Source organism: Lemur catta, chromosome X (assembly GCF_020740605.2).
Source record: "Lemur catta isolate mLemCat1 chromosome X, mLemCat1.pri, whole genome shotgun sequence".
NCBI classification, from domain to species: domain Eukaryota; kingdom Metazoa; phylum Chordata; class Mammalia; order Primates; family Lemuridae; genus Lemur; species Lemur catta.
In genome coordinates, this window is record NC_059155.1 from 63,552,891 (window position 1) to 63,575,689 (window position 22,799).

The 22,799-nt window shown below is 42.7% G+C and overlaps 1 protein-coding gene across 7 annotated transcripts in view; it reads left to right on the forward strand.

The window, feature by feature from the left end:
- The window catches only part of GPM6B (glycoprotein M6B), a 149,294-nt gene that overhangs the window by 95,123 nt on the left and 31,372 nt on the right, over positions 1-22,799 (forward strand). For 2 of the 7 annotated variants that reach the window (XR_006731563.1, XM_045537548.1), the window contains exons 1-2: positions 10,200-10,430; positions 18,488-18,607. The exons of 2 other annotated variants lie outside the window; for them this stretch is intronic. Coding sequence is in view for 4 of the 5 variants with exons in the window: in XM_045537548.1 (XP_045393504.1) it covers positions 10,382-10,430; positions 18,488-18,607 (169 nt within the window). In the remaining variant the exon portion in view is untranslated. Of the gene's footprint in view, positions 1-10,061; positions 10,431-18,487; positions 18,608-22,799 lie in introns of those variants that run through there. 3 more of the 7 variants (XM_045537551.1, XM_045537549.1, XM_045537547.1) reach the window with 2 other exon arrangements.

Consider the following 22,799-nt stretch of genomic DNA (forward strand, 5'->3'; position numbering starts at 1 on the left):
GAATACCCAGGTGTTAGCAATATCCTCCAGATTCTAGAAACCAGTTGTGTCCATTCGTGAAAGGGTAGCTTTGGAGGCACATCTGTCTCTGTCCCACTGCCTTACTCATCTCCGTTCCATTTATATGTTGCGACTTAGTGAATCTCAGACATCACTTCCAAGCCAGACAGCCTAAGGGAGGGCTCTGGGACAATTTGAGGACAGAACACAGGGAGATTTGGGGCGGGGTCGGAGTGGGGAGTGCCCTTAGAAATCCAGTCAGGCCAGGCGAGGGCACAGAAGTGAACCCCTCAGGGACAAGGAAAGATCTGGAAGGACATGAAATCACCAGCTAGTCCTTCCTCTCTCTGCCTCTCCCTCGGGCCTACATGAGGGTGGTGGGCACACGCAGAGCTTCCAGAACAGAGAGAGCGTTTTGTCAGCGCCGTGCGGGAGGCCTTGTGCCCAGCTGTGTGTGCAGTATTGCACGACCTGACGGCAGCCTGATGAGGGATGCTGGCTCCTGAGTCCTTTCAGGAGACCGGGAAGCGAAGGTAAGAAAATACTGCAGCCTCCGTGATTTCTGGTGAACCGCTCTGGAGACATGAGCAGGATCCCAATAGCTGCAGTTTAGCAGCTAACAAAGAGAAGGGTTTGCAAGGCCAGCCCTTGCTGGTGTTGGCTGGTACATGCTGGGCAGACGAGTTAATTGGGAGCCCTCACAGGGAGAACTCATTGATGATGTGCCACTCTTAATGAGAGGATCGGCGCTCCCCACGGGACGTGATAATGACTCAGGAAGCGCATTGTCAGTAGATCAGCTGTCTCCTGATGTATGCCTTGTATGCGCAGGAAGAAGTGGAAACTTTCCTTTTTTAACCAAAACCACTTTAGAAACCCATGGCCTGGTCCTTGTGTCTCTTTCTAGCTTTGTTTGTTCAGTGTGGCCCCGCCATGTTGGGGTCCACCCCCGTGTGATGAGACATACGGTAAAGGTAGCGTTTGTCATCTTCACTCCACCTGCCCGGGGTCCCAGAACCACTGAAAGTTCAGCCCCACTCAGGTCCCCAAGCAGTCCCAGACTCCAGGCGATCTGCCTCCCTGGCTAAGAGCAACATCATCACGCCTTCCGCTCTGTCACCCATCCAGTGGGGCTGGTGACCTGATGCTGTCCCCCTCTGAGGGCTGTGACATGGACTAAATCAAGACACAAATGTACCCTGCTCAGTGCCGGATGGTTGCCCTTTTGACCTCCCTGTCACCACCACCTCTTCTTAGATGAAATTCCTTAAATCTTGGAGTTTGATAGACTCTTCCCTTTCTCTCTATTTCCTCTTTCCTCCCATTTCAGAGGGAGAAGTGTCCCATCTGGCCACCCACAGCTGGACCTCTGTCCCTCCTGGGATCACCAGTCATCATTTGTCCACCTTCACTTGCATCTTCTTAAATCTCTCTCTTTCAATTGCCACTGCTACCACCTTTTCAGCATAAGACATTTTGGGGACTCTTCCTGTTTTTTTCCTTAAGCTGCCTGCATCCTTCTCTGGCCCTTCCCCTCACCACCAAATTTGTTTTTTGTTTTGTTTTACATTTAGAGATGGGATCTCGCTGTGTTGCCCAGGCTGGAGTGCAGTGGCTATTCGCAGGCATGATCATAGCTCACTGCAGCCTTGAAATCCTGGGCCCAAGCGATCCTCCCACCTCAGCCTCCTGAGTAGCTGGGACTGCAGGTGCTCGCCACCATGCCTGGCTTCCTCACTACCAAATTTATTTAGAAAGCAGGCAGCCCCTGCCGCCGCCTCTTCACTTCCCAGTCCTCCCCTAACCCCTCTAAAAATTGATTTCCAGTCCAGTCTTTGTGCTGACACTAGCGAGGCAATTGGAATTTTCCATTTCAGCGGCCTTTGCCAAGTTTTCGCCTTCTGGCTGCCTTGCCTGTGGAACACCCCCTCCTTCTTAAAATTCCCTCCTCCTCTGTGACAGGGCCCTGTCCTGGCTCTTCTCCAATGTCCTCTGCATCCTTTGAGGGTGGCTCTCCCGCTAGAGACCCCCTGAATTCAGTGGCACCTGCAAGGCTTTCTCCTCTGTACCTTCCCCCTTGGCATCTCACCCACCCCCCGGGATGATAATCGGGCGTCATCAGCAGAGAGGAACCAAGTCTTCCCTTCCAAACGCTGCTCACACTGAGCAGCTGCTCAGACACCGCCCACGTGGCTTCCAAACTTGATAGTCTCTTACTTTCCTCACCTGCTGTGGGTGGAAATATGTCCCCCGCCCCACCAAATATGTTGAAATCCCAACCCCCATACCTGTGGATGTGACCTTGTTTGGAAATAGGGTTTTTGTAGAGATAATCAAGTTAAGGTAAGGTCACAGTTGATTAGGATGGGCCCTAGTCCTTACAAGAAGAGACACAGACATACAGCACTGTGTGCTGACAAAGGCAGAGATTGGCTGATGCAGTTACACACTGAGAAATGTCAGGGATTCCTGGCCACCACCAGAAGCTGGAAGAGGTGAGGAAGGATCCTCCCCTGGAGCCTTCAGAGAAAACGTGTCCCTGCCCACACCTTGATTTCAGACTTCTGGCCTCCAGAACTGTGGGAGAAGAACTTCTGTGGTTTAAAGCCCCCCAGTTGGTGGTTCTGTTACAGCAGCCCCAGGAAACTCATACATCACCTGATCCCAGTTCCCTACGGCACTCGCCATCCGTTTAGGGATCCGAGCTGGGAGTCTTGGGATCAGCCCCCCTGTGCCCCCTCCCTTGCCTTCATGGCCACTTTCTCATTTGTGCCTCAGCTCAGTGCAGAGTCTCCACCTCCTCCCCAGCAAGCGCAGTCGCCCTGACTCCTGGCCTCTCCGGTCTCCTATCCATCCATCAAACTGCCCTCTGGATAATTTTCCTAACACAGCTCCGATTGTGTGGTGGTCATGGTAGCACACATTGTGTGTGTCCCGCCTGCCTCCAGCAGTTGGCTGCATACTGGAATTCCCTGGGAAGATTTGAAAGCTCTCATGCCCACCACACAGCCCCGACTGTCAAATCAGAATCTGGGGGTGGCGCCTGGCATCGGTATTTTCTAAAGTTCCCAGATGATTCCAGGGTTCAGCCAGGCCTGAGAACCATTTGCTGATAGAATGTCACAATAGCCAGAGGAAACTTAGGGGAGAGAAGATAGATCTAAGGCGGTGGTTCTCCACTGGGGGTGATTGTACCCTCCAGGAGACATTTGGCAGTGTTCAGAAACGTTTTTGGTCATGAAAGCTGGGGCGGTGACACTGGCATCCAGCGGGTAGAGACCAAGGATGCTGCTCCGTATCCACAATACCCAGGGCAGCTCCCAAGGCAAAGAATGATCCTGTCCCAATTGTCACTAGTGCTCAGGTGAAGCAGCCCTGGTTTAAGAGATAGGAGAGAAGCAGCAGTGCCGACCTTGACTTTGAGGCAGACCGATGCAGTGGACACCGGAGAGGAGAATGCACGCACCGCCTTGTGCCGCGGTACTGCCTGTGCCGTGCCCATTCGGCAGCCCGCTATGTTGAGACTTTTCATGCCACGCCTGTTTACCTCGTATAAAGCCTCAGCCTGCTGCTGCCAAACTTATTCTCTTGCTCGCCTTTTAAAAATGATGCTTGGTGGAATTTTTCTCCAGGAAAGAAAGGCTCATTGCACCCCAAGTTGGCTTTTGCCAAACACGGCAGTCACTTTTTCGGTGGCTCCTGAGGGTCTTCATGAGGCCACTGCCTGTCGTCAAATAAACGCCTGATTAGGTTGAGAAGAGATTGGCTCACAGAGGCTCCTGGTGTGCTAGTCGCCATCAGCATTAGTTTTCCGATGGTGGCCTGTCTGGGCACCACCTCTGCTGTTAAAGAGAAGCCCTACCCACCGTGGCTTATACTTACTGAGCTTTATAATTTATAAGCATCTTCCCATACATCATCCCGTTTGATTTGTCATTTCAGCTCTTAGCTTTATGCAGTGTCATTTCCTATAAAGGAAAGTATAGCAAATATATAGGAGGTACTGAAGAAACACATGAGAAAAGAGAATAATAAGAGTAAGGAATCAAAAGGCATTTTTTTTTAAACCCACACTGGATGAAAAATTAGAAATTTAATCCTGGTAATGGAGGACAGAGGCTTTGCCAAATTGATACAGCTCTGGGAAAGTCTAATTATAGAAAGGACTCAGATCTTAGACAATCGTATTCTAAATCTCTGGCTCTACACGACATGTCTAGCTTCTGTGGTTTTTAATTTATGCAGCACTTTAAACACAGCACAGAATTATCAATATTTTAAATATTATTGCTACTTTATGTAAAAGTATCTTTTCTGCCCGAAATTACTATGTAAGGATTCTTGCTGTATTTATAATTCTAGTCTCTCCAAGTACAGAGAAGGCCCAGATATTTGCCACTAGAACACATCTTTGATTTTTATCATGGGGAGTAATGTGAAAAATAGGAGTCACTTAACAAAAATTTCATTTCAAACACAATTTATTTAAAATCCATTCAAGCAGGTGTGAGGGATTTTTGTACTAGAATGTGAAGTGAGGTTCCTTGGTTCTGGGGTTGTTGCTCTGGGTATTGATTTCCTTCGAGTGGCAATCAGGAAGGGGTGTATTTTGTATACCGTAAATGTTCCATGAAACACTGGGCTGGGCACAGTGGCTCATGCCTATAATCCCAGCACTTTCCAAGGCTGAGGTGGGAGGATTGTTTGAGACCAGCCTGGCAACATAGTGAGACCCCATCTCTACTAAAAATAAGAAAACTAGCCAGGCCTGGTGGCACATGCCTGTAGTCCCAGCTACTTGGGAGGCTGAGGCAGGAAGATGGCTGGAGCCCAGGAGTTCGAGGTTGCAGTGAGCTATGACGATGCCACTGCACTCTAGCTTGGGTGACAGAGTGAGACCCTGTCTCAAAAAGAAAGAAAGAACAACAACAACAAAAAAAAAACCACATGAAAATGGCAGAGGAATTAGGAGAAGGAATTTAGAAATATCATTTTTGTTTTTTCCCATTTTTTAGATTTTTTTATTTTTAATTATGGGTACATGACAGTTGTATATCTTTATAGGGTACATGTGATGTTTTGATACAGGCATACAAAAGTATATCCTAACTTATTGTTGATTATAGTCACTTTGTTGTGCTATCAAATATTACTCTATCTGACTACATTTTTGCACCAATTAACCATCCCCACTTTATTCCCTCTTCCCCACTACGCTTCCCAGCCTCTGGTAACCACCATTCTACTCTCTGTTTCCATGAAATCAGTAGAAACATCCCTTCTTGGTGATTAATGACTCCCCACTGAGCAGTCATTCTGAGGCCAGAAGAAACCTAAAATATAATTCCGGAAATTTGGAAGAAATAGGCATTTGACAAAATCGTTGATAGCCATGTGACTAGGATAAGCATCTGTAGTTAGATCATTGTGCAACTTGAAGAATTCTCCATTGGCTGAATGATCATATTTATATAGCATATAATAGTGATTTGATTTCTGGCATACAGTAGGTGCTTAATGAATCTTGGTTGAATAAATGAATGAATGAGCAAATGAACAAATGAAATAGCTGACCAAGATGATGTCCATAGTGGTCTACACTGGATTATCTCACCTTGGTCTTGTTGTGTTCAACATTTCTATCAATGATTTCAACCCAGACATATAAGATACATAAAGCATGTTTACTGTACTTGGAGGAAAAAAAACAAACCTAGCAAGATCATTAATAGGTCACAGGAGAAAAATTCAAAACTATCTTGCCAGGTTGGAAACTGGACCGGCCTGTACAGCAAAAGGCATGAAGTCCCCTATGTATCAGATTAAAATTTCAACTGGACCATGGAGCCTCCTGTTTTTTTTTGTTATTTCAGCTTATTATGGGGTACAAAAGTTCAGGTTATCTATATTGCCCATGTCCCACTCATCCCCCTGAGTCAGAGCTTCAAGCGTGTCCATTCCCCAGACAGTGCGCATCGCACTCATCATGTAGTCATACCTCCATCCCCACCCCGCACCCCCATCCCCCCCGCCGCTGTCCGATACCCAGTTGGTGTTATTCCCAAATGTGCACTTAGGTGATGATCAGGATCCTGTTTTGAGGGCAATGATCATGAAAGAGACTTGGAAGTGTCACCTCTGTCCACATCATTCAACCAAAATTCTTCTCAAGGAAGTTCCAATGGCGATTCAGTGGCAAAAGCTACTCTCTGCTTGTCACTCCTCATCATTTTTGCTCCTTTTACAGCAGTTGACGCCATTTTACTTAACTCTATGCCCTTCACAGAACCTTTTTCTAATTCTATAATCTCACTTTGGCCTTATTTCCCTGCTTTTTTAATTTTTCCTTCTTAGACTCCCTTACTCTCCTTTACCTTTATATTTAAAAGTCAATATTCCCTAAGTTCTAATCTTGGTGTGTTTGGAATCTGCATCTTTCCCTGGTCATTTGTTTACCATTCATTTAAAATATATTTGTAAAGGACCTACTGTGTGCCAAGAACTGTTGTAGGAGCTGGTGATACAACAGAGAACACAGACAACAATGTCTGCCTTTAAGGCAGAGACGGTCAACAAGTAAGTGACCAGACAGAGCAGAGTTGGGTCATGACTAATGCTGTGATGACAAGCCCCGGTAAGGGACCCGGGAATGTCAGGTGTTGTTTCAGACAAAAGAGTCAGGGAGAGTCTCCTGAGAAGGTGGCATTTGAGCAGAACTGGACTTCTCGTGCTCGTGAGGCTGCCTCCACACTGAAGACTCCCAGGTGCTCGTCTGTTGCCGGCCCCTCGCCTTCGGAGCCTCCTGGGTAGCGCCTTTAAACCACACTTGCTCCTCGCCCTGCCAGACTTCTCCCCCCTCTTTGCTTCACAGCATGCCCATCTCCTCACTCATCGGAGCTAGAAACTCTAGACGCCATTTCAAGTCGTCCTCCCCTCCCCATGTATATACATCCAATCAGATGGCATCCGGGTCCTCACCCCTCCCGTGACATGGTTCAGTCCTGCACTGTCTCTTGCTTGTACTGTCTTGGGAGACTCCTGACTAGTTAACCAGCCTCTGGGCTCATCCTGCCCCCTGCCCCTGTCTTCCACACTACCAACAGAAGGACCTGTGTAAAGCACAGAGCAGATCTGCTTTCCCACCTTCCATCTCTGCCCACTGCCTCCAGGATTAGCAAAAGGTTCAGCCTACCTGTTTCCCAGCCTACTGGTTCAGCCGTCTCCCAGCAGCTCCTTCCACACCCACCACACGCACCCTCTGTTAGAAAAATCATTTCCCTACCCTTTCACAACACCCTCCTTTTCCTTTCATATGCTCTTCATTTTTTTCTGGAACACTCCTCCCCTTTCCTACCCTACCCTACCCTACCCAGCAAGTTTCTAACCATACTGCAATAGCCAACTCGATTCTGCAAAGCTTTTCCCAAATTGTCTTCCCCTCCACCCATTTTCTTTGTTGTGATGCCATAGTGCTTATAGCAGGTAGGAGCACCCTGGTTTCAAAGGTTCTCTAGTCTGTGGGTTACCTGGAGACAGGCACCATCGCGTGGGCACGTCTGTGCTACTTGTAGATATAGCACTTAAGGGTTATTCCCTGCATGGTTACTGAGCTAGCTGGAATTCTACAGAAAGGCTTTCAAATATGTAAGTTGAACCGTGTTAAACTGCTGTTCTTCTTCGTATCAGCAATTTCATATGGTTCAGTTTAATATCTCCATTTTGTGTCAGTATTTGTTATTCCTGTTTTGGCTTTCAGTATTCTTCCCTTCACCCAGACCGCCTGAGAGCATGCGGCTCAAAGAAATGTTTCTAGCTCATGGCCAAAAATAGGATGCACACCTCAGAAAGGTTACAAGTATCTACTCTATTTTCTCTCCTGCTGTTGGCAATTTTTCCATCATTTCTTTCCTGATTCATATGGTTTATCATGAACATCAGTGAGATTTTGAGGCTGTTTATAAAGTGGTACAATGGCAATTTCTAGAATTGCCATACATTGTCATCTTAATGAGAAGAAAATGATGAAGTTGTGAATAAGGCGAAAACAATGAATTGTTCATTTACATGTAGTTTTTCGGGGTGAAAATAGATAATATCAACTGGAAGGTGTGAATGTTTTGTCTAATTTTGATTTCTGTTACTATGATACAGAATTAGAGTTGTCCTTACATCAAGAATGCCTTTCATACTCTGCCTTCCCACCTGTATCACTGTTAAACTAATATTCTTAAGCAACTGCCAAAAAATTATTCTACTCTGCCAGTTCTATAATTGAATGACTTTGTTAGACACATTTTAAAAACCAATAACATAGCTAATCACAATGTCCTCTTTTGTGCTGAATTGGATTTGGTTTTGGTTTTAATTCTCATTGGAACTGCTGAGGAGAAGCAGCTTGTCACACACCGCTTGCCACCTTTCTGTCTGAATGTACCTAAGTAGTCTTTACAAGAAATGTTTAAGAACTGTCTCAGTAGAACATGTCATAGGGTTTTCCCATGGAGGTAGTTATGTCACCAACGAATCTTTTTTCCAAAGTCTATAGTTTTAGGCTTCCATGCTTCTTGGTCCCCTCAGCAGGAGACCATAAAATGGGCTGGGGCCTTAATTTAAGGAAATATGCATTTGATTGTGGGCGTGGTCTTCTAGGACAATGGGTAAAGGGAGAAGTGAGAAAGTAAGACATAAAATTAAAAGAATATGTTGAAACAGGCTAAACTGGTTTTCAAAATCTTTCCTAGTTTAACATGTCCAGAGGTATTAAATGTAAGAAGGTTTGGGGATTATCTAAAACCAAGGCATTAAAAGATCAGGTTGTTTGTTAGAGGATTTTGATTCAGGATCTTACAAAAAATTTTTTAAGGAGTTGAGCAACAAACCTTCAAAACTTAGGAGAGTGTTTTTAGGAGGGGGTGGTCTCCAACCTGTCTTTGCTTCCAAGATGAGTGTTCCAACTGGCAGACTGTTTCTAGTCAGGGGCTCCTTCACCCCGTGGTTATCAGTGGTCATGCCTGTATTTGACTGAATTTCTGTAATTTTGTTATAGGGACATCAAAGGTTAGTGGGTCAGCCAAATTTGTTAAAAAAAAAAAAAAGTGCAGAAATTAGCGATGCTTGGAAACATATGGCTCATAATCATGATAAAGGCTTAAATGCTGAGATGGGTTGAGAACATCAGCCCCATGTTATCTGGGTTTGCAAGAAGACTTGTGAAAGCAGCAATCAAAATCATTATTGGTCTCCTAGCCTTTATGCTAAATATTTGCTCTTGAAAACACCCCCTTTGACTTGGGGTGAGGGGTTCTAACAAATAAAACTTCATCTAGAAATGATCACATCCAATTTAGAAAAAAAAGCCATTCTATTTTGATTTTCAAGAAACCTCCAAAATGTCAGCCAGATATACTTGTAAATGTGTTATGTTTATTTTTAAATAAGGAAAGGGTGCCTTTTTATAAATTAGGCTTGGGCTGAAGTTTCTTTTAACTATCATATGCATTAACTATCGACAAGGGAGGGGGTTCTAATACCAAATTGCTACGTTGCTATTGTTAAATCCATCTTCGGGTTTTCTTCTCTTAATGCATTTTTCTCCCATCTTTAATTTATATTTTTAAAGATCAATCTATATATCTAGAAATTGTATGAAAGACAAATATTAAAGAGTAAATAAAACAGATACCGTGAGCACATCCTTTGCACATGCTTTGCCAGGGTCGAGGAGGCAGATGAAATAAAACTGTAATGTGCTGTACAGGGGTTGCATGAGAAAGAAAGCGTCATGCTTATGTGAAGACACGCGTCCACACGCGTCCTCCTGAGAGACAACATATATTGTGGCCAACCAACTAGGTCACGTGGTGGGAGGGGGCTCTTTTCTTTCTCCTCCACGTCCCCTCCTCTGATGTCACAAATCTATTCTTTCCTGGGAGAATTAATTAGCATTCATTGGGTGTAGTTGGCTAGAAGAAAGGGGAGAGAGAGGGAGATCTCGAGAGATCAAGATCTTAAGAAAGACAGCAAGGAGGAAGAGCCAGAGGGGAGAGCAGGTCCTTCGCCCCGGAGCCGCATTGAGACTGGAGGTGCAATCAGGCACAGAATGGCTGTTTTATAACTGGGATCCTCGGTGACGTATGGCTGCCTGCTCCCTGGCAGCTGTCTTTATGGACCAGTAGGCAGAGCGAAATTGACGTTGACAAGACTTTTGCATCTTGGAAGGGACTGTGATCTACTGTAGCGCAGAACAGAGCCTCTCAATCAGACGGGTGTGAATAGGAGACGGAGGGGAGTCCAAAAGAAAAGGAAGAGGAGGGAAAAAAAAAAGCGTGTGTTGGGGGGAGCAGGGGAAAAGGCATTTTTGGTGGATGGTGTGAAGCCAGCCATGGAAACTGCAGCCGAGGAAAATACTGAACAAAGCCACGAGAGAAAAGGTACCCAGCCCTCTGACAATAGCCTGTTTAAAGCTTTTCACTGGGGGGTGCTTAAAAGGGGTTAGCTCAGTTTTGTCTTTCTTTTAAAACGGTGAGACAATCCTTATGGCACAGTCTTGTTTTTTCCTGTGGCTGATGTTAAGTTAATAGAGCAGCCTCTCTTCATTCCTGTTCCAAGTCTTCCTACTGAACACGATGTTTCATAGAGGGATGTCCGTAGTTTGTTGCCTTGGGCAGATGGATGGGGGGAACTGTTTTTTATTTATTAATATAATTAATCATAATTTAGGTCCTATGTTCTGCATGTTGTATTCCAGGGACATGGAATGTGTTGTTTTTTTGCTAATGCTAGCTAACGCTAATGCTAGAGGGGCATGCATATTGATGATGCTTTAGTTCCGCTAATGCCGTAGTGATTTGGACATTCTTAATGTTCTTACTCTAATATGATTGCTCTATCCGTGTATCAGGCCCTGGCTATGACATTTAATAATCATTTCCAGTTGCAGCTTCAGAAAGGGGATGTCAGCTCTGTCACTTAGTGCTGATGGGAAGAGGGGGTCTCCTGCTAATTACAACTTGGAGACTGGGGGGAGGAAAATTGATAAAGGGTCCTGTTCCTTAAAGGGAACATACCACGATTCTGATACACAGAATGGCCTTTTGGAGGAATAATTGTTTTTTGCAGTAAGAAAATGGCAGAAAATAGAAACTGAAATTAATCTTTTCCCTAAATAATGACTGATCTTGAGTTTGATGCCCCATCGGATCAGCTCAGCCACAGTTAGGTTAATGGTATCTCACTGCATCGTGATTTATCTCCTTCACTCGAAGTTAAAGGCGCTGTCATAAATGCACAAAAACATATTCTGTAACTGCAGTGGCTCTAATATCAAAAGCCCTCACGCTAGGGTTATTTCTCATGGCCCTTGCATCCACTGACGGTCACTAAACAATAGTAATTCTCCAGGATGGAGGCACAACTTTGTTTTACTTATAAATATGTAGGTTGAACCATACGAAATTGCTGATAGTCAACCATTTTAAACCTTCAAAACTGGCAATTATATGTACTTCAACTTAACAGTATGCAGGAGTAAAGGCTGCTTGCTTTTATACACAATTTCATCTGTACACAATAACATTTTATCCTAAACAGAGAAATTTTGTTTTTTAAATCAATTTGCCTTAAGTATGATGAAATACATATAAAATTTGCCATTTTTAAAATTAATTTTAAAATTAACCATTTTTAAGTATACAATTCAGTGGCATTAAGTGCATAGCAATTTAATTTTAAAATTGGTAGTTATTTAATCTTTGCGTCAAACCTACCTCCCCCCACCAAATACCCACCCCATCTTTTCCTGTATGCGTCTTTTAAAAAAAAAAAATCTTCATGAATGACCAATTAGCAATTAGAGAAGCTCTTGGGAATGTTCATCCAGTTGAGGAAGTGAGGTACTAGTTTAAAGATTCATTGCCATGGTTATTAGACACTAAGCTGATTGCATGTTTTGAGGGGTATAATAATATAATAGCATTGTCCCAAGGAAGCCTATCACTGTTTATAGCAATTTTTCCCTAAAATAGATGATTTTGTTTAGTACATGCTTTTATTTTTATTAATGCGGTGTTTGCCTATGGGAGATAAAACTGTTTTGGTCTCCGCAAAAACATACCTTTTGTTTTTTTCTCCAAAAGCAAGCAAGGGACGTCTGACCAATATAAAACCCTTGCTACACAATTGTGTATCTCATCATCTTTTAGTCTTATGAACTATTTTACATCAATTAAATATTATTTAATAACAGATCTACAGGTTGCCACTGCATCCCTCACAACTTGAATACAAAAGCTCATTAGCTATGGTTTTAGAGACGAAATTAGAAGCAAAGATAATTCCTGGTGGGACTTTTAAAATTACCTAAATTTAGAAACACTAGCTACTTGGTAAATAATTCAAAAATACCAAGCTACTGAAAGCTAGCGTCACACGTATAGGACATGCTCGAATAAGAATACCGGCCAGGGAATTTATTTTTCCTGATCCGCAGCAACAGGGGTTGTGATCGTTATATATGACCCACCATAAATGCTGATCTGGAAGGTGGCTTATCTACTAATCTGCATTTAGATGAACAAGTTCATATGCCAGCTGCACAAAGTCAAAACTCACACGACTGTCTTCTTTGTAGTTGCCCAGTTTGCTCGCCCGTGATCATTAAGATACACGTAGGTATAAAACGATAGCCACAAATGGTTATGCGTGCTTGTTGCTCCACTGTGCCTTCAGATTGGATTTTAAGTTTATAACATAAATGTTTATTTCATTGAAATTAACATTTAGAAATTTGACCTAATTACTTATAGAATGTGTTATGTAATTCTTGAGCTGGCAGATGTGTTTTTCTTTCTTTGTAAGCCTTTCAGCAAGGGATTTTATTTACTAAATTTAATCCTATACATTTGCCACTTTACACAGAGTTTTTTATGCACATATGTTTTTTGCCCTCTATTTCTCTTTTCCTATCTGTTTTCAATTATTGGTAATGGGGCAATGCCTGTCTCTTAATTTGGGGTATTATTACCCAGTGGCTAGTACCCAATAGCTTTGAATGAATAGCTGTGGATAATTATTACAATGTCTATTAAAAATGTAAATTAAACTTAGATTTATAAATTGAACTCCATTTTCTAGTTGGGGTCTTTCCTGGGAGTTTCGACAGGACAACACATCCCAGCTACTGTTATTCACTGACTCCTACAAAGACAGCTTTCTTTCAACTAAATCAAAATGACTTTGTTCCTACTTTTGACAAAAATAATCCATGTCCATGAAACAGGAAATCATTTGTGTTTTGGAAACAGTCTTAAAGCTTTTATCACAGAATACCAATATCATGGATGACCAAAATTCACCAGAATTGTTTAACAGATATTTAAGGATTTTTAAGGAAAGCAAGCAGGTTTTCCTAGACAGATATAAGAAATGCCAAATTATTCCAAATAACAGCTTTTAAATTAAAAGCATTAAATTAAATCAAAGTGCGAGGATTGAGTAAGCAGATTCACTGAAATGGGATAAGTGGAGGAAATGAATAAGACAGAATCAGAGGAAATAGATCATGAGACCCAATAATAAAAAGATGGAGAGCAGGTTTCCATTGATTTCGGTGGAGCATTACTTGATGTCATTTCATTTGTGGAAACAAATGCATCTGGAATTGCTGGGCGCACTTAATCATTGGGTAGAAAAACAATTGAATCATAACAATTTTGTATGCTCTATTATGTGTAAAAAGTCTAAGTATGTGTTATGAAAATTATTTTTTTATATGTAGGAAATTGAAATCTGAAACAATTATCCAGAACTCCAGGGATCCTAACCACATAGGAAGAAAAATATAGTAAATGGGAACAAGGTGTAATTTAAAAAAAATTATAGGATATAGTCAAAGTAAGAACTGAATTCAAATTATTGACTTTGTTTAAAAAATTAACACATCCATTTAAATCTTTTTGATCAATTAGATATGTCTTTTTTTTTTTTTAATTTAGCAAAATGTGTGCTGCTTTGGCTCTCCTTTTTTGTTTAGGAAGAAAAGCACTAGAATACACGACCTGTGTGCTAAAAACCCAAAGGGACACATTTCACAAGTTACACTATTTCTGATGATCTACAAATTATTGGATTTTGAGATTTTTGTTGACATTTTCTAACTTGATTACATGAATGTGGTGCAGAGAAAGTCTTAGATGCTGTTAATCTCTAAGAATTTGCCAAGGTAGACATCTGAAGAGATGGTGTCTGGGGAATAGGCTGTGGAGGAAAGTGCCTGGCCAGATGGTGCAGGACATATGTGGTAGGTATGATATGGCTTCCTTTGAATTTCTTTCTTTCTTTTTTTTTTTTTTTTTGGGAAAATTTAAGTATGGAAAAAATCTCAGTGAGCCTTGATACCTCTTCTACTTTTACATTATCAATTCCATTAGGATGTTTTTCAAGATTCGGCCTTGCTATTTCATTAGAAAAAAAAATTCTGGCCCATTTTGGGAAATTTAGATTTGCCTGCCTTGAAACTGAGTGTAAATCCTGAATTAAGATTATAATTTTTAAGATTACATTTCTCTGTTGAAGTATGTACAGGGTCAATTTGGAGTAAACAATCTTAATAAAATGACCGTTGGTCTTGATGTATCTGAGAACATGCAAAATAGCCAATGTCCCCATGACTTAAGGTTACCCTTGCTGGGATTGCTGATGAATTGGATTGGTCCAAAGGTACTCTCTTGCTTTTTTCTCCTTTGGACCAAATATACATACATATGAAGTAGTTGGCCAGGAATAGGGATGGCTACAGGATACAGGAAGAACATGACCACACTGGCTTTTAAGAGAGGGAGGTTATAATGCCAGCTTCACAAATATGCTTTATTGTTCATTCGTCCATTTATCTAATAATGTTCTCCTTTGAAAGGTCATCCTTCCTCTGTCCTCTCAGCTCATGTTATAGGAGTAGAAGGGCACTAAGTCATCTTAGGGACCATTAGGAATAGTATAATCTTGATTTTAATCATAATTTTGCTGATTGGTGGCAGATCAAATGCAGACAACAATGCTATAGAAGAGAATTTTGATCCTTAGCCAGCCCAGTGATAATTCTCTTCAGAGAGAATATAAGAAAAGAAAATAATTTCCTATTTTATAGATTGATTTTTATTAATTGCATTAACTTCTTTATGTATTCAATCCTTACTATACTATATTTGAAATCGGGGGTCAACATACTTTTTCCATAAGGGTCAGATAGTAAATGTTTTAGGCTTTGTGGGCCACGTGATCTCCATTGCAACTGCTCAGATCTGCCATTGTAGCATGAAAGCAGCCGTAGATAGTATGTAAAGAAATGGTAGATGTGACTATGTTCCAATAAAACTTTATTTACAAAAACAGATGGCCATTATTTGCCAACCTTTACTATATTCTATAGTATTGTTTTGGCTTTCCTTTAATATTTAAATAATAGCTAAAAATGAAGGATGAAAAATATAGCCCTGAAAGACATTGCCCAGTGAATAGTGTCTTTCTAGAAAGCTCAGTATTTGTCACTCAGTTTCTTCTAGTAATAATTTCCTAGATGCTAAAAAGCACACCCGTCTGCAGTTCAGCTGTTCAGCCTTGTCCCTAAATTACATTATCTAAGTAAATGGGGGAAAAGAAAGGAAAGAAGACATTGTTTTGCTTTCCTTTTTTGCAGTTTCCCATTGTTTGTTCCCTGCCCACCTTGGGTGATGACTACTCACAGTCCTGTCTGTCTCCATGATCTGTCACCGTTCACCCCATCTCTGTCTCTCCTCTCTAAGGGGGAACATTTTGCAGTCTGCCCTCTGTAGGGCGTCAACCATTTTCCCATTTCTTGCCAGGCACCCAGAATCAACAGGATGTTTAATATACCTTTTGAGCTGAGGCATCCTCTAGGAATCCTGTGACTCCCTTCTAGGTGTTGGGGCCCTAACCTTGGGATTAAAATGTATACTGTGCTCTTTGAAATTGTATGAATAACTTGACATTTAATGCTTTTATTTAAATTTGGCTCAAAAATATAAAATAGGAGTGATTTTCTTTTCCTTCACATGTAAAGATTTACTGTTAAGTATTAGTCCAGGGGGTTGGAAAAACATCCATCTAGTTGCAGATCCCAGCTCTGCATGTGCTAGATTTAGTCATATTTTTATGCAGAATTAAGGGTCTCAGGCATGGCTGCCATGTTCTTCTTAGAAAACATATTAGCATCGGGTAGTCCACGGTTTTGCGTTGTTGTTGCCTGGTAGCCTGTGCCTACTCACCCGGATGTCCGAAGACTTCCCCATCCATGCGAGGAGGTGAGCACAGAGCATGGCCAAACCTCTGCAGAGATTGCCTGAATTGCGTGGCCTGTCTTGGGTGGGGGACCTGGAGGTCCCTTGCTTTCAACCATATATTTATTTAGCAAACATTTATTGGGAACCTACTGTGTTCTGGGCATATACAGGTAAATTTTTTTAAAGGAGGATGAAAAATTTCAGATCCAAAGTGACAGAGCTGCTTAGGCTCCCCCCGCAGCAGGGGGTCTATGTGGAGGGCTCACAGCCACTTTGCCGAGAGGAAATCAGATCACACCATGAGGCAGCCTGACCGCCTCATGGTTCTTTCCATCAGCCCCACTGGGTTTCCTTGTCTTCAGAAAATGTAACACCACCTACATCTGAGAGAGAATCTCCTGATCAGTAAAGCAAAAATCTCAATCCAGGGAAGGCTGAGAGTTAAGAACTTTAAGAACCCTGAAATAACAGCAGCAGCTCAGGGCCTGAACCATTTCTTTAGGAGACACAGAAATATAACTCGCTTCCAAATGGACCTCAGAAAAATGCCTTTTGAGCTAACTGCTGCTGGCAGAAGAGGAGAAAATTGCAGCAAATGCACAGGCCGCAGGAGGATAATATGGTGGTTTCAAAAGTGTGTCCTCTGCAGTCAAATTGTCCCAGTTCACACACAGGCTCCTCCACCCCTGGCTGAGCAATCATGGGCAAGTGGTCATTACCTTCTCATTGCCCTCGGGTGCTTCATTTGTAAAGATGGAGTAATAATAGTATCTGTTTCATAGGGTGGTCGTGACAGATGTAACCGGGGCCATGTGCTGAGCACGGTGACTAGCACATCATAAGCACTCCATAAATTAAAGCTGTCATCATCTTTCCTGACGACAAAAACAGCAGCAAAAATGGTTTCATTGTGCAGTTCTGGTCTTATCCTGGCATCTTTTTTCTCCCCTTTAAACAAGACATTTTAACCTTACCTTGAAGTCAAAAAGGTTTTTGTTTTTTTTTTTCTAAAATACCACCTAGAAAAGTATGTCTCTGCTTCCCAATCTGAAATATCTTGAGAATTTTTAGAGGTAGTGGAGAGTGCAGTGGGTTTTTCGTAAAGGCCTGTGAGGTTTGAGGTGTCCCCGGTCAGAGCACGTGCTCAGCTGCCTCGCCACGCGGGTCACATGCTGTGCTGCGTCCTCCACAGTGGTCGGAGCTGCCAACTGGAGAATTAGAACCTGATTTTTTTTGATGGAATAATTACCCACATCAATGCCAGGATCATTTTTTTAATCCTTAAGTATGGGTGGTATCCCAGAGAATATGACCCCTTACTGGGTTTTATGGAATTCTCAGACATAAACTGGCCGTAGCTACCTTATAGTCTCTCAGGGATTTCAAGATTCTCATTCAGCTAACAGTTACCCAAAGCCTACTCTGTGCCAGGCAAATTGGTAGGTATTTTTCTCTCCAATCCCCTAAGAAGTGGGAAATGTAGTCATATTACCAGATCGAGACTTGAGTCCTCCAGGGGCTAGTTGTCACCCTGCATGTGAGTAGTGGTTTGAGTCCCCCAAGACCAGGAGTCCTTTCTCAATAACATGCTGGGAGATAAGTGGAACAGAATTTAATCCAGAACATTCTAGACTCTGACGTACTGAGTTTAAGATAAGGTGACAGAGAATACTGCAGATGTCAGTGGGAGGACAGGCATTTCATCCAAGATTCAGCAGGCCACGGGATTATTTGCCCGATTTTCAGGACCAGAACTGGGTGCCATTATGGAGAGGGAGCCTGTGTTCACCTTTGCTTGTGCAGCTGGCAATAATTATAGTGCTCTGTTGGTCTGAAAAGGAAATGAACAGAAAGAAAAATATTATTGTGAGAAGCCAAATTTTCACTATAAATAGTATCTTCCCGAAATGAGCATTTTAGGGGGAGGGGCGGAATAGAGAGGAGATAGAGAAAATTAAAAAAAGATAATTTGGGTGATTTGTGTAAACTTAAATTCAAAAATGGAGGAGGAGACTCCAACATTCTCAATTTATCACGCTGCATTGATAAGCTGGTACTAAAGGGTTGGATTTCGATAGCATATTTTTTAAACTCCCCATTTCTTTTATATGGTAAAAGAATACATTAAAATGCTGATATAGAATCTTTGCTGGAGATAGAGACACTGACTCTTTGCCACCTGAAATTGGCAGTGAACAGCAGAGCTGAAATGGAAATTGGCAGGTACCACTGGATGTACCCAGGCTCAAAGAACCACCAGTACCGTCCTGTGCCAACCCTGGGGGACAGGGCTAGCCACTTGAGCAGTCCAGGTAAATACAGCCTCGGGGTGAATTCTAATAGCAAGTCAACTGTTACCTGTGATATTACTTGTAATGGCTATTTCAGTTATGTTTTGCTTGATGCATTAATTTGTTCACATGGGCATGGGTGGAATTGGCCCTTTAAAGATTTTTAATCATTTTTCTTTTTCTCTCCCCCTCCCCATTCCACCCCATCTTTCTCTGCTTTCTTTTCCCTCTGTCCTCACTCTAACCTCCTCTTCTCAAAGGAAGCAGTGTACAGTGAGATATGCCTTTGGGTTAACCATGAAATTTACAGTGTCTGAACTGATGATGGGAGTGGGGGCCCCCACATGTCCCGCAGGGGGTCAAGAACGGGGCCAGGGCCCTCCCTCGAGGAGCTTTGGCTCTGAGTCCGACAAGTGTCCCCAAATGTCTTCCCAGCCCCACTGCTCACACCAGCCTGCCCTAACATCAATCATTGTTTTTGAGAAAGAAAAATCAAAGCCTGTGAATTAGGATCGTGTAACTGTGTCCCCAATTCCCGTCAGGTAGGTCCATGGGGTCCAGTTTCCATTATCCTTGCTGGTGAGGAACACTGGCCCCTCAGAGCCCTAGGTGCTGGGCCTGGGTGAGATTTGGGGACCCAGGCAGGGGAGAATGCTGAGCAACGTGAGCATCCACCCTCACACATCCCCAAAGTCTGCACTTGTCTTAATGCTCAGCTCAGTTAGTACAAGCTCTGTGAGTCTGTCAATGTGGAACTATAATTCAGACTACATGAGACGTGGACGTGAAGGGCTTGTGGTGGGTCAGATCAAGACAACAATGGGCTTAAATTATCGCTGCCATTTTACATCAACCCATAACATCATTTCTGCCAAATGGTGGCTTACTTTTTCAGGAGTACGTGTAACACGTACAACTCTAGAAAGAGCAATCCTGAGATACAATGTAAGATACCCATTAAATTACAAAGTCATAAAATCTATAATTACTTTAATAAAACTTTTTCTTTTTCCTTTAAAATCTAAATTGTGGTGTCACGTTGATGAACATGAAATCTGACTTTGGATTCAGTTCTACATCTTGTGTTGTGCATTCCTTCATCTGACGTGTAGCTATCACTTGCTGGTTAGAAAAGGGTGGACATGAGGTGACATCAGGCATCCATTCCCACAGCTCCTGTAAAGACTATGGGGGGTTCTGGAATCTTGATAAAAACCTGCCTTTAGACATGATCCATCCATACAGTGGAATATTGGTCAGCAATAAAAAGCAGTGAGGTACTGCTGTATGCTACGACACAGCCAAACCTCAAAAACGTTATGCTAAGTAAAAGCCAGACACAAGAGACCAAATGTTGTATGATTCCTTTTATATTAAATTTCCAAAATTGGCAAGTCCATAGAGACAGAAAGCAGATTAGTGGTTGCCAGAGGCTGGTGGGAGCGGGAGGTGGGAGTGACTGCAGATGGGCACAAGGGAGCTTCTATGAGGTGATGAAAATGTTCTAAAATTAGATTGTGGTGGTGATCACTCTAAATTTACTCAAAACCATTGAATTGTACACTTAAAACAGGTCATACAATTTACGATATATAAATTGTATCTCAATAAAGGTGTTTTTTTAAAAAGCTCCCCCAACAAAAGCTATTAGATGTGCACAGTTCAAGGGCAGGGGAAGGTATTTGTTGACATGACGAGAAAGCCCCCAAGTTATCCGAAAGTACTACTTGAGGGAGACGGTCTTCGTTTTAGTAAGTGTTAGATGACACCAGGCCAGTTGGAAACCCAGAAAAAATTTAATCTTTCCTGGATTTTAGTTTATTAAACTGTGTGGTAAAGAGTATTAGTAAAACTAATATCTTATTAGGGGGAAAAAAACCTCTATCAATTGCTCTTGAAGAGTTTTCTCCACTTGTCAAGCAGTTCCCCATAAAAGCATCGGAATAAGACTTGTGTGCTTTTGGGCCGGGCACGGTGGCTCACGCCTGTAATCTTAGCACTCTGGGAGGCCGAGGCAGGAGGATCGCTTGAGCTCAGGAGTTCCAGACCAGCCTGAGCAAGAGCCGAGACCCCGTCTCTACTAAAAATAGAAAGAAATTATATGGACAGCTAAAAATATATATATAGAAAAAATTAGCCAGGCATGGTGGTGCATGCCTGTAGTCCCAGCTACTCGGGAGGCTGAGGCAGGAGGATTGCTTGAGCCCAGGAATTTGAGGTTGCTGTGAGCTAGGCTGGTGCCACGGCACACTCTAGGCTGGGCAACAGAGTGGGACTCTGTCTCAAAAAAAAAAAAAAAAGACTTGTGTGCTTTTGATTCTACAACCAGACACCAGAATTATCTAAGCAGAAGTGGCAGCTGAGAAAGAAAATACAATGCTTCCATTTCTTTTCTGAAGCAGATTTCTTCCAGAATTCCAAAGAGTTTGGATTTTCGAAAGGTAACAGTGCATACACCGTATACTGCACCATACCACCAGCAAGGTCTGGGTGCTCCTGCGAATGCAACCCGTCAATCTTTTTGGAGAGCCCAAGTCAGATATAAGGAGCCCCTTGTCCATTCGGGTAGATTTTGGCACCCAGGAAAGTGAAGTCAGAACAGGTCTTGCTGCCAGAGTTAGAAAGAAAAAAAAATCCTCAGTTTTGAGGTTTTTGGAATTCTGAAAGGGTGTGATAAAAGGCTGTGGAACTCTAACAGTATCAGGTTGCTGGGGATACTATACTGCAAGGGGGATTCCACGAACTGGCAGGTCCTCACCTGAGAGGGAGAAAAAAACAAAATCACTGAACCGGATTTAAAGAACTATCTTTCAACCCAGATCCTAAAATGTCTCTACCCATACATAGTTTTAACCTTCCGTGTGCATTGATTGTAAGCATGAGAAGAAAAATGCTGCCGTGGCACAAAACTTGGGGACCATTTGTGCCTGAAGCAGGCCATAGAGTGAAGGGACCTAATTCAGCCATGTCATCACCTTCCCAGTTGCTTAGAGGTTTTTGTTGGCTCCTAATTTAATGCAGTTCCCATGCTGTACTTAGATCCCCAACCAGATGGTGTGAGGGAAAAAATAGAGAATTCCATATGGCGCTCATGTCTTCCCCCACCCCACCCCACCCCCGAGTTCTCAGCTTCTTTCCACGGGGAGAAGAGAGGTTTTGATACAGGCTGACAAAGAAATCTTTGCTAAAGGGAAATGCCTCTCCCTCTCCCACCCGTGCAGCTGCCATGGTGGGGAATAAGGAAGCTGCAGGAAGAAGGCAGTTTCTCCCCTTTGGGAAGGCTGAGGTGGTTCCAGTGTCCTTTACCTTGACCTTTATGTGGGGTTTTGGGGTTTTTTGTGGTTTTTTTTTTTGCTGTAACTTCCCAGTAGAATTACATTTTTAGGACTGGGGTAGTAACTCTTTCACCATATGTCTTTTTTCTTTTCATTGTTTAGCTTCTTTGGGTAGGTAGCATGTACATCTTCTCTAGGTCTACAGGAGATCAAAGGAGGCATGGCCAGGGATGGGCTCAGTGCCACCTTGGGGGCCCAGGCCTGAGACGAAGGTCTGAGATGTGGCAAGTAGTGCAACTAGGAATAGTGCATGCTAAATCCGCATTCGATGGAGTATTGTGCTTGATGGGTAGGGAATATTTCCAGGCTGCCGTAGATTGTGTTACACAGGCTTCAGAGCATAGTCTGAGCAAAAAGGGAGAAGACAGGAAGGAACTGAAGAAGTGAATTTACCCTCAAGAGATCTAAAAATCTTTATCTTTGGAAAAGCCAGAGAATTGCTGAAGGTAGTCATTCTTTTTTCTTTGCCTCTCTGTTTACAGAGAGGAACGTATAAGCGTTGTTACCAGGGGAGTCAATAATGTGCTGAGTCCTTGTTGGTTTTGAAGGGCAGCGGCCTTTGATTCTCTTACCTCTTCGTCAATGTAAGGGGTTGGGGAAGGGCAGTGAAGGTGGGAAAGGTTTGTTTCTTTGTGGCAAGGAGATGGACAGAGGACAAAGTAGTTGATGGGAGCTTGAGAAATTCTCAAATGTCTGTCATCTCCCTCTTTAATGTAATCCAATGACATGCCAGATGCTGTTCCTTAATATAGGCTACACACTAATGGACCAAGAATGACCATTCATGGACTGATAAATGTGTAATTCACAGTTCAGTCTCTCAAGGAAGGAGTAGAATAACCACGTACTTTACCAATCACCAATTTCCCTCCTCCAAA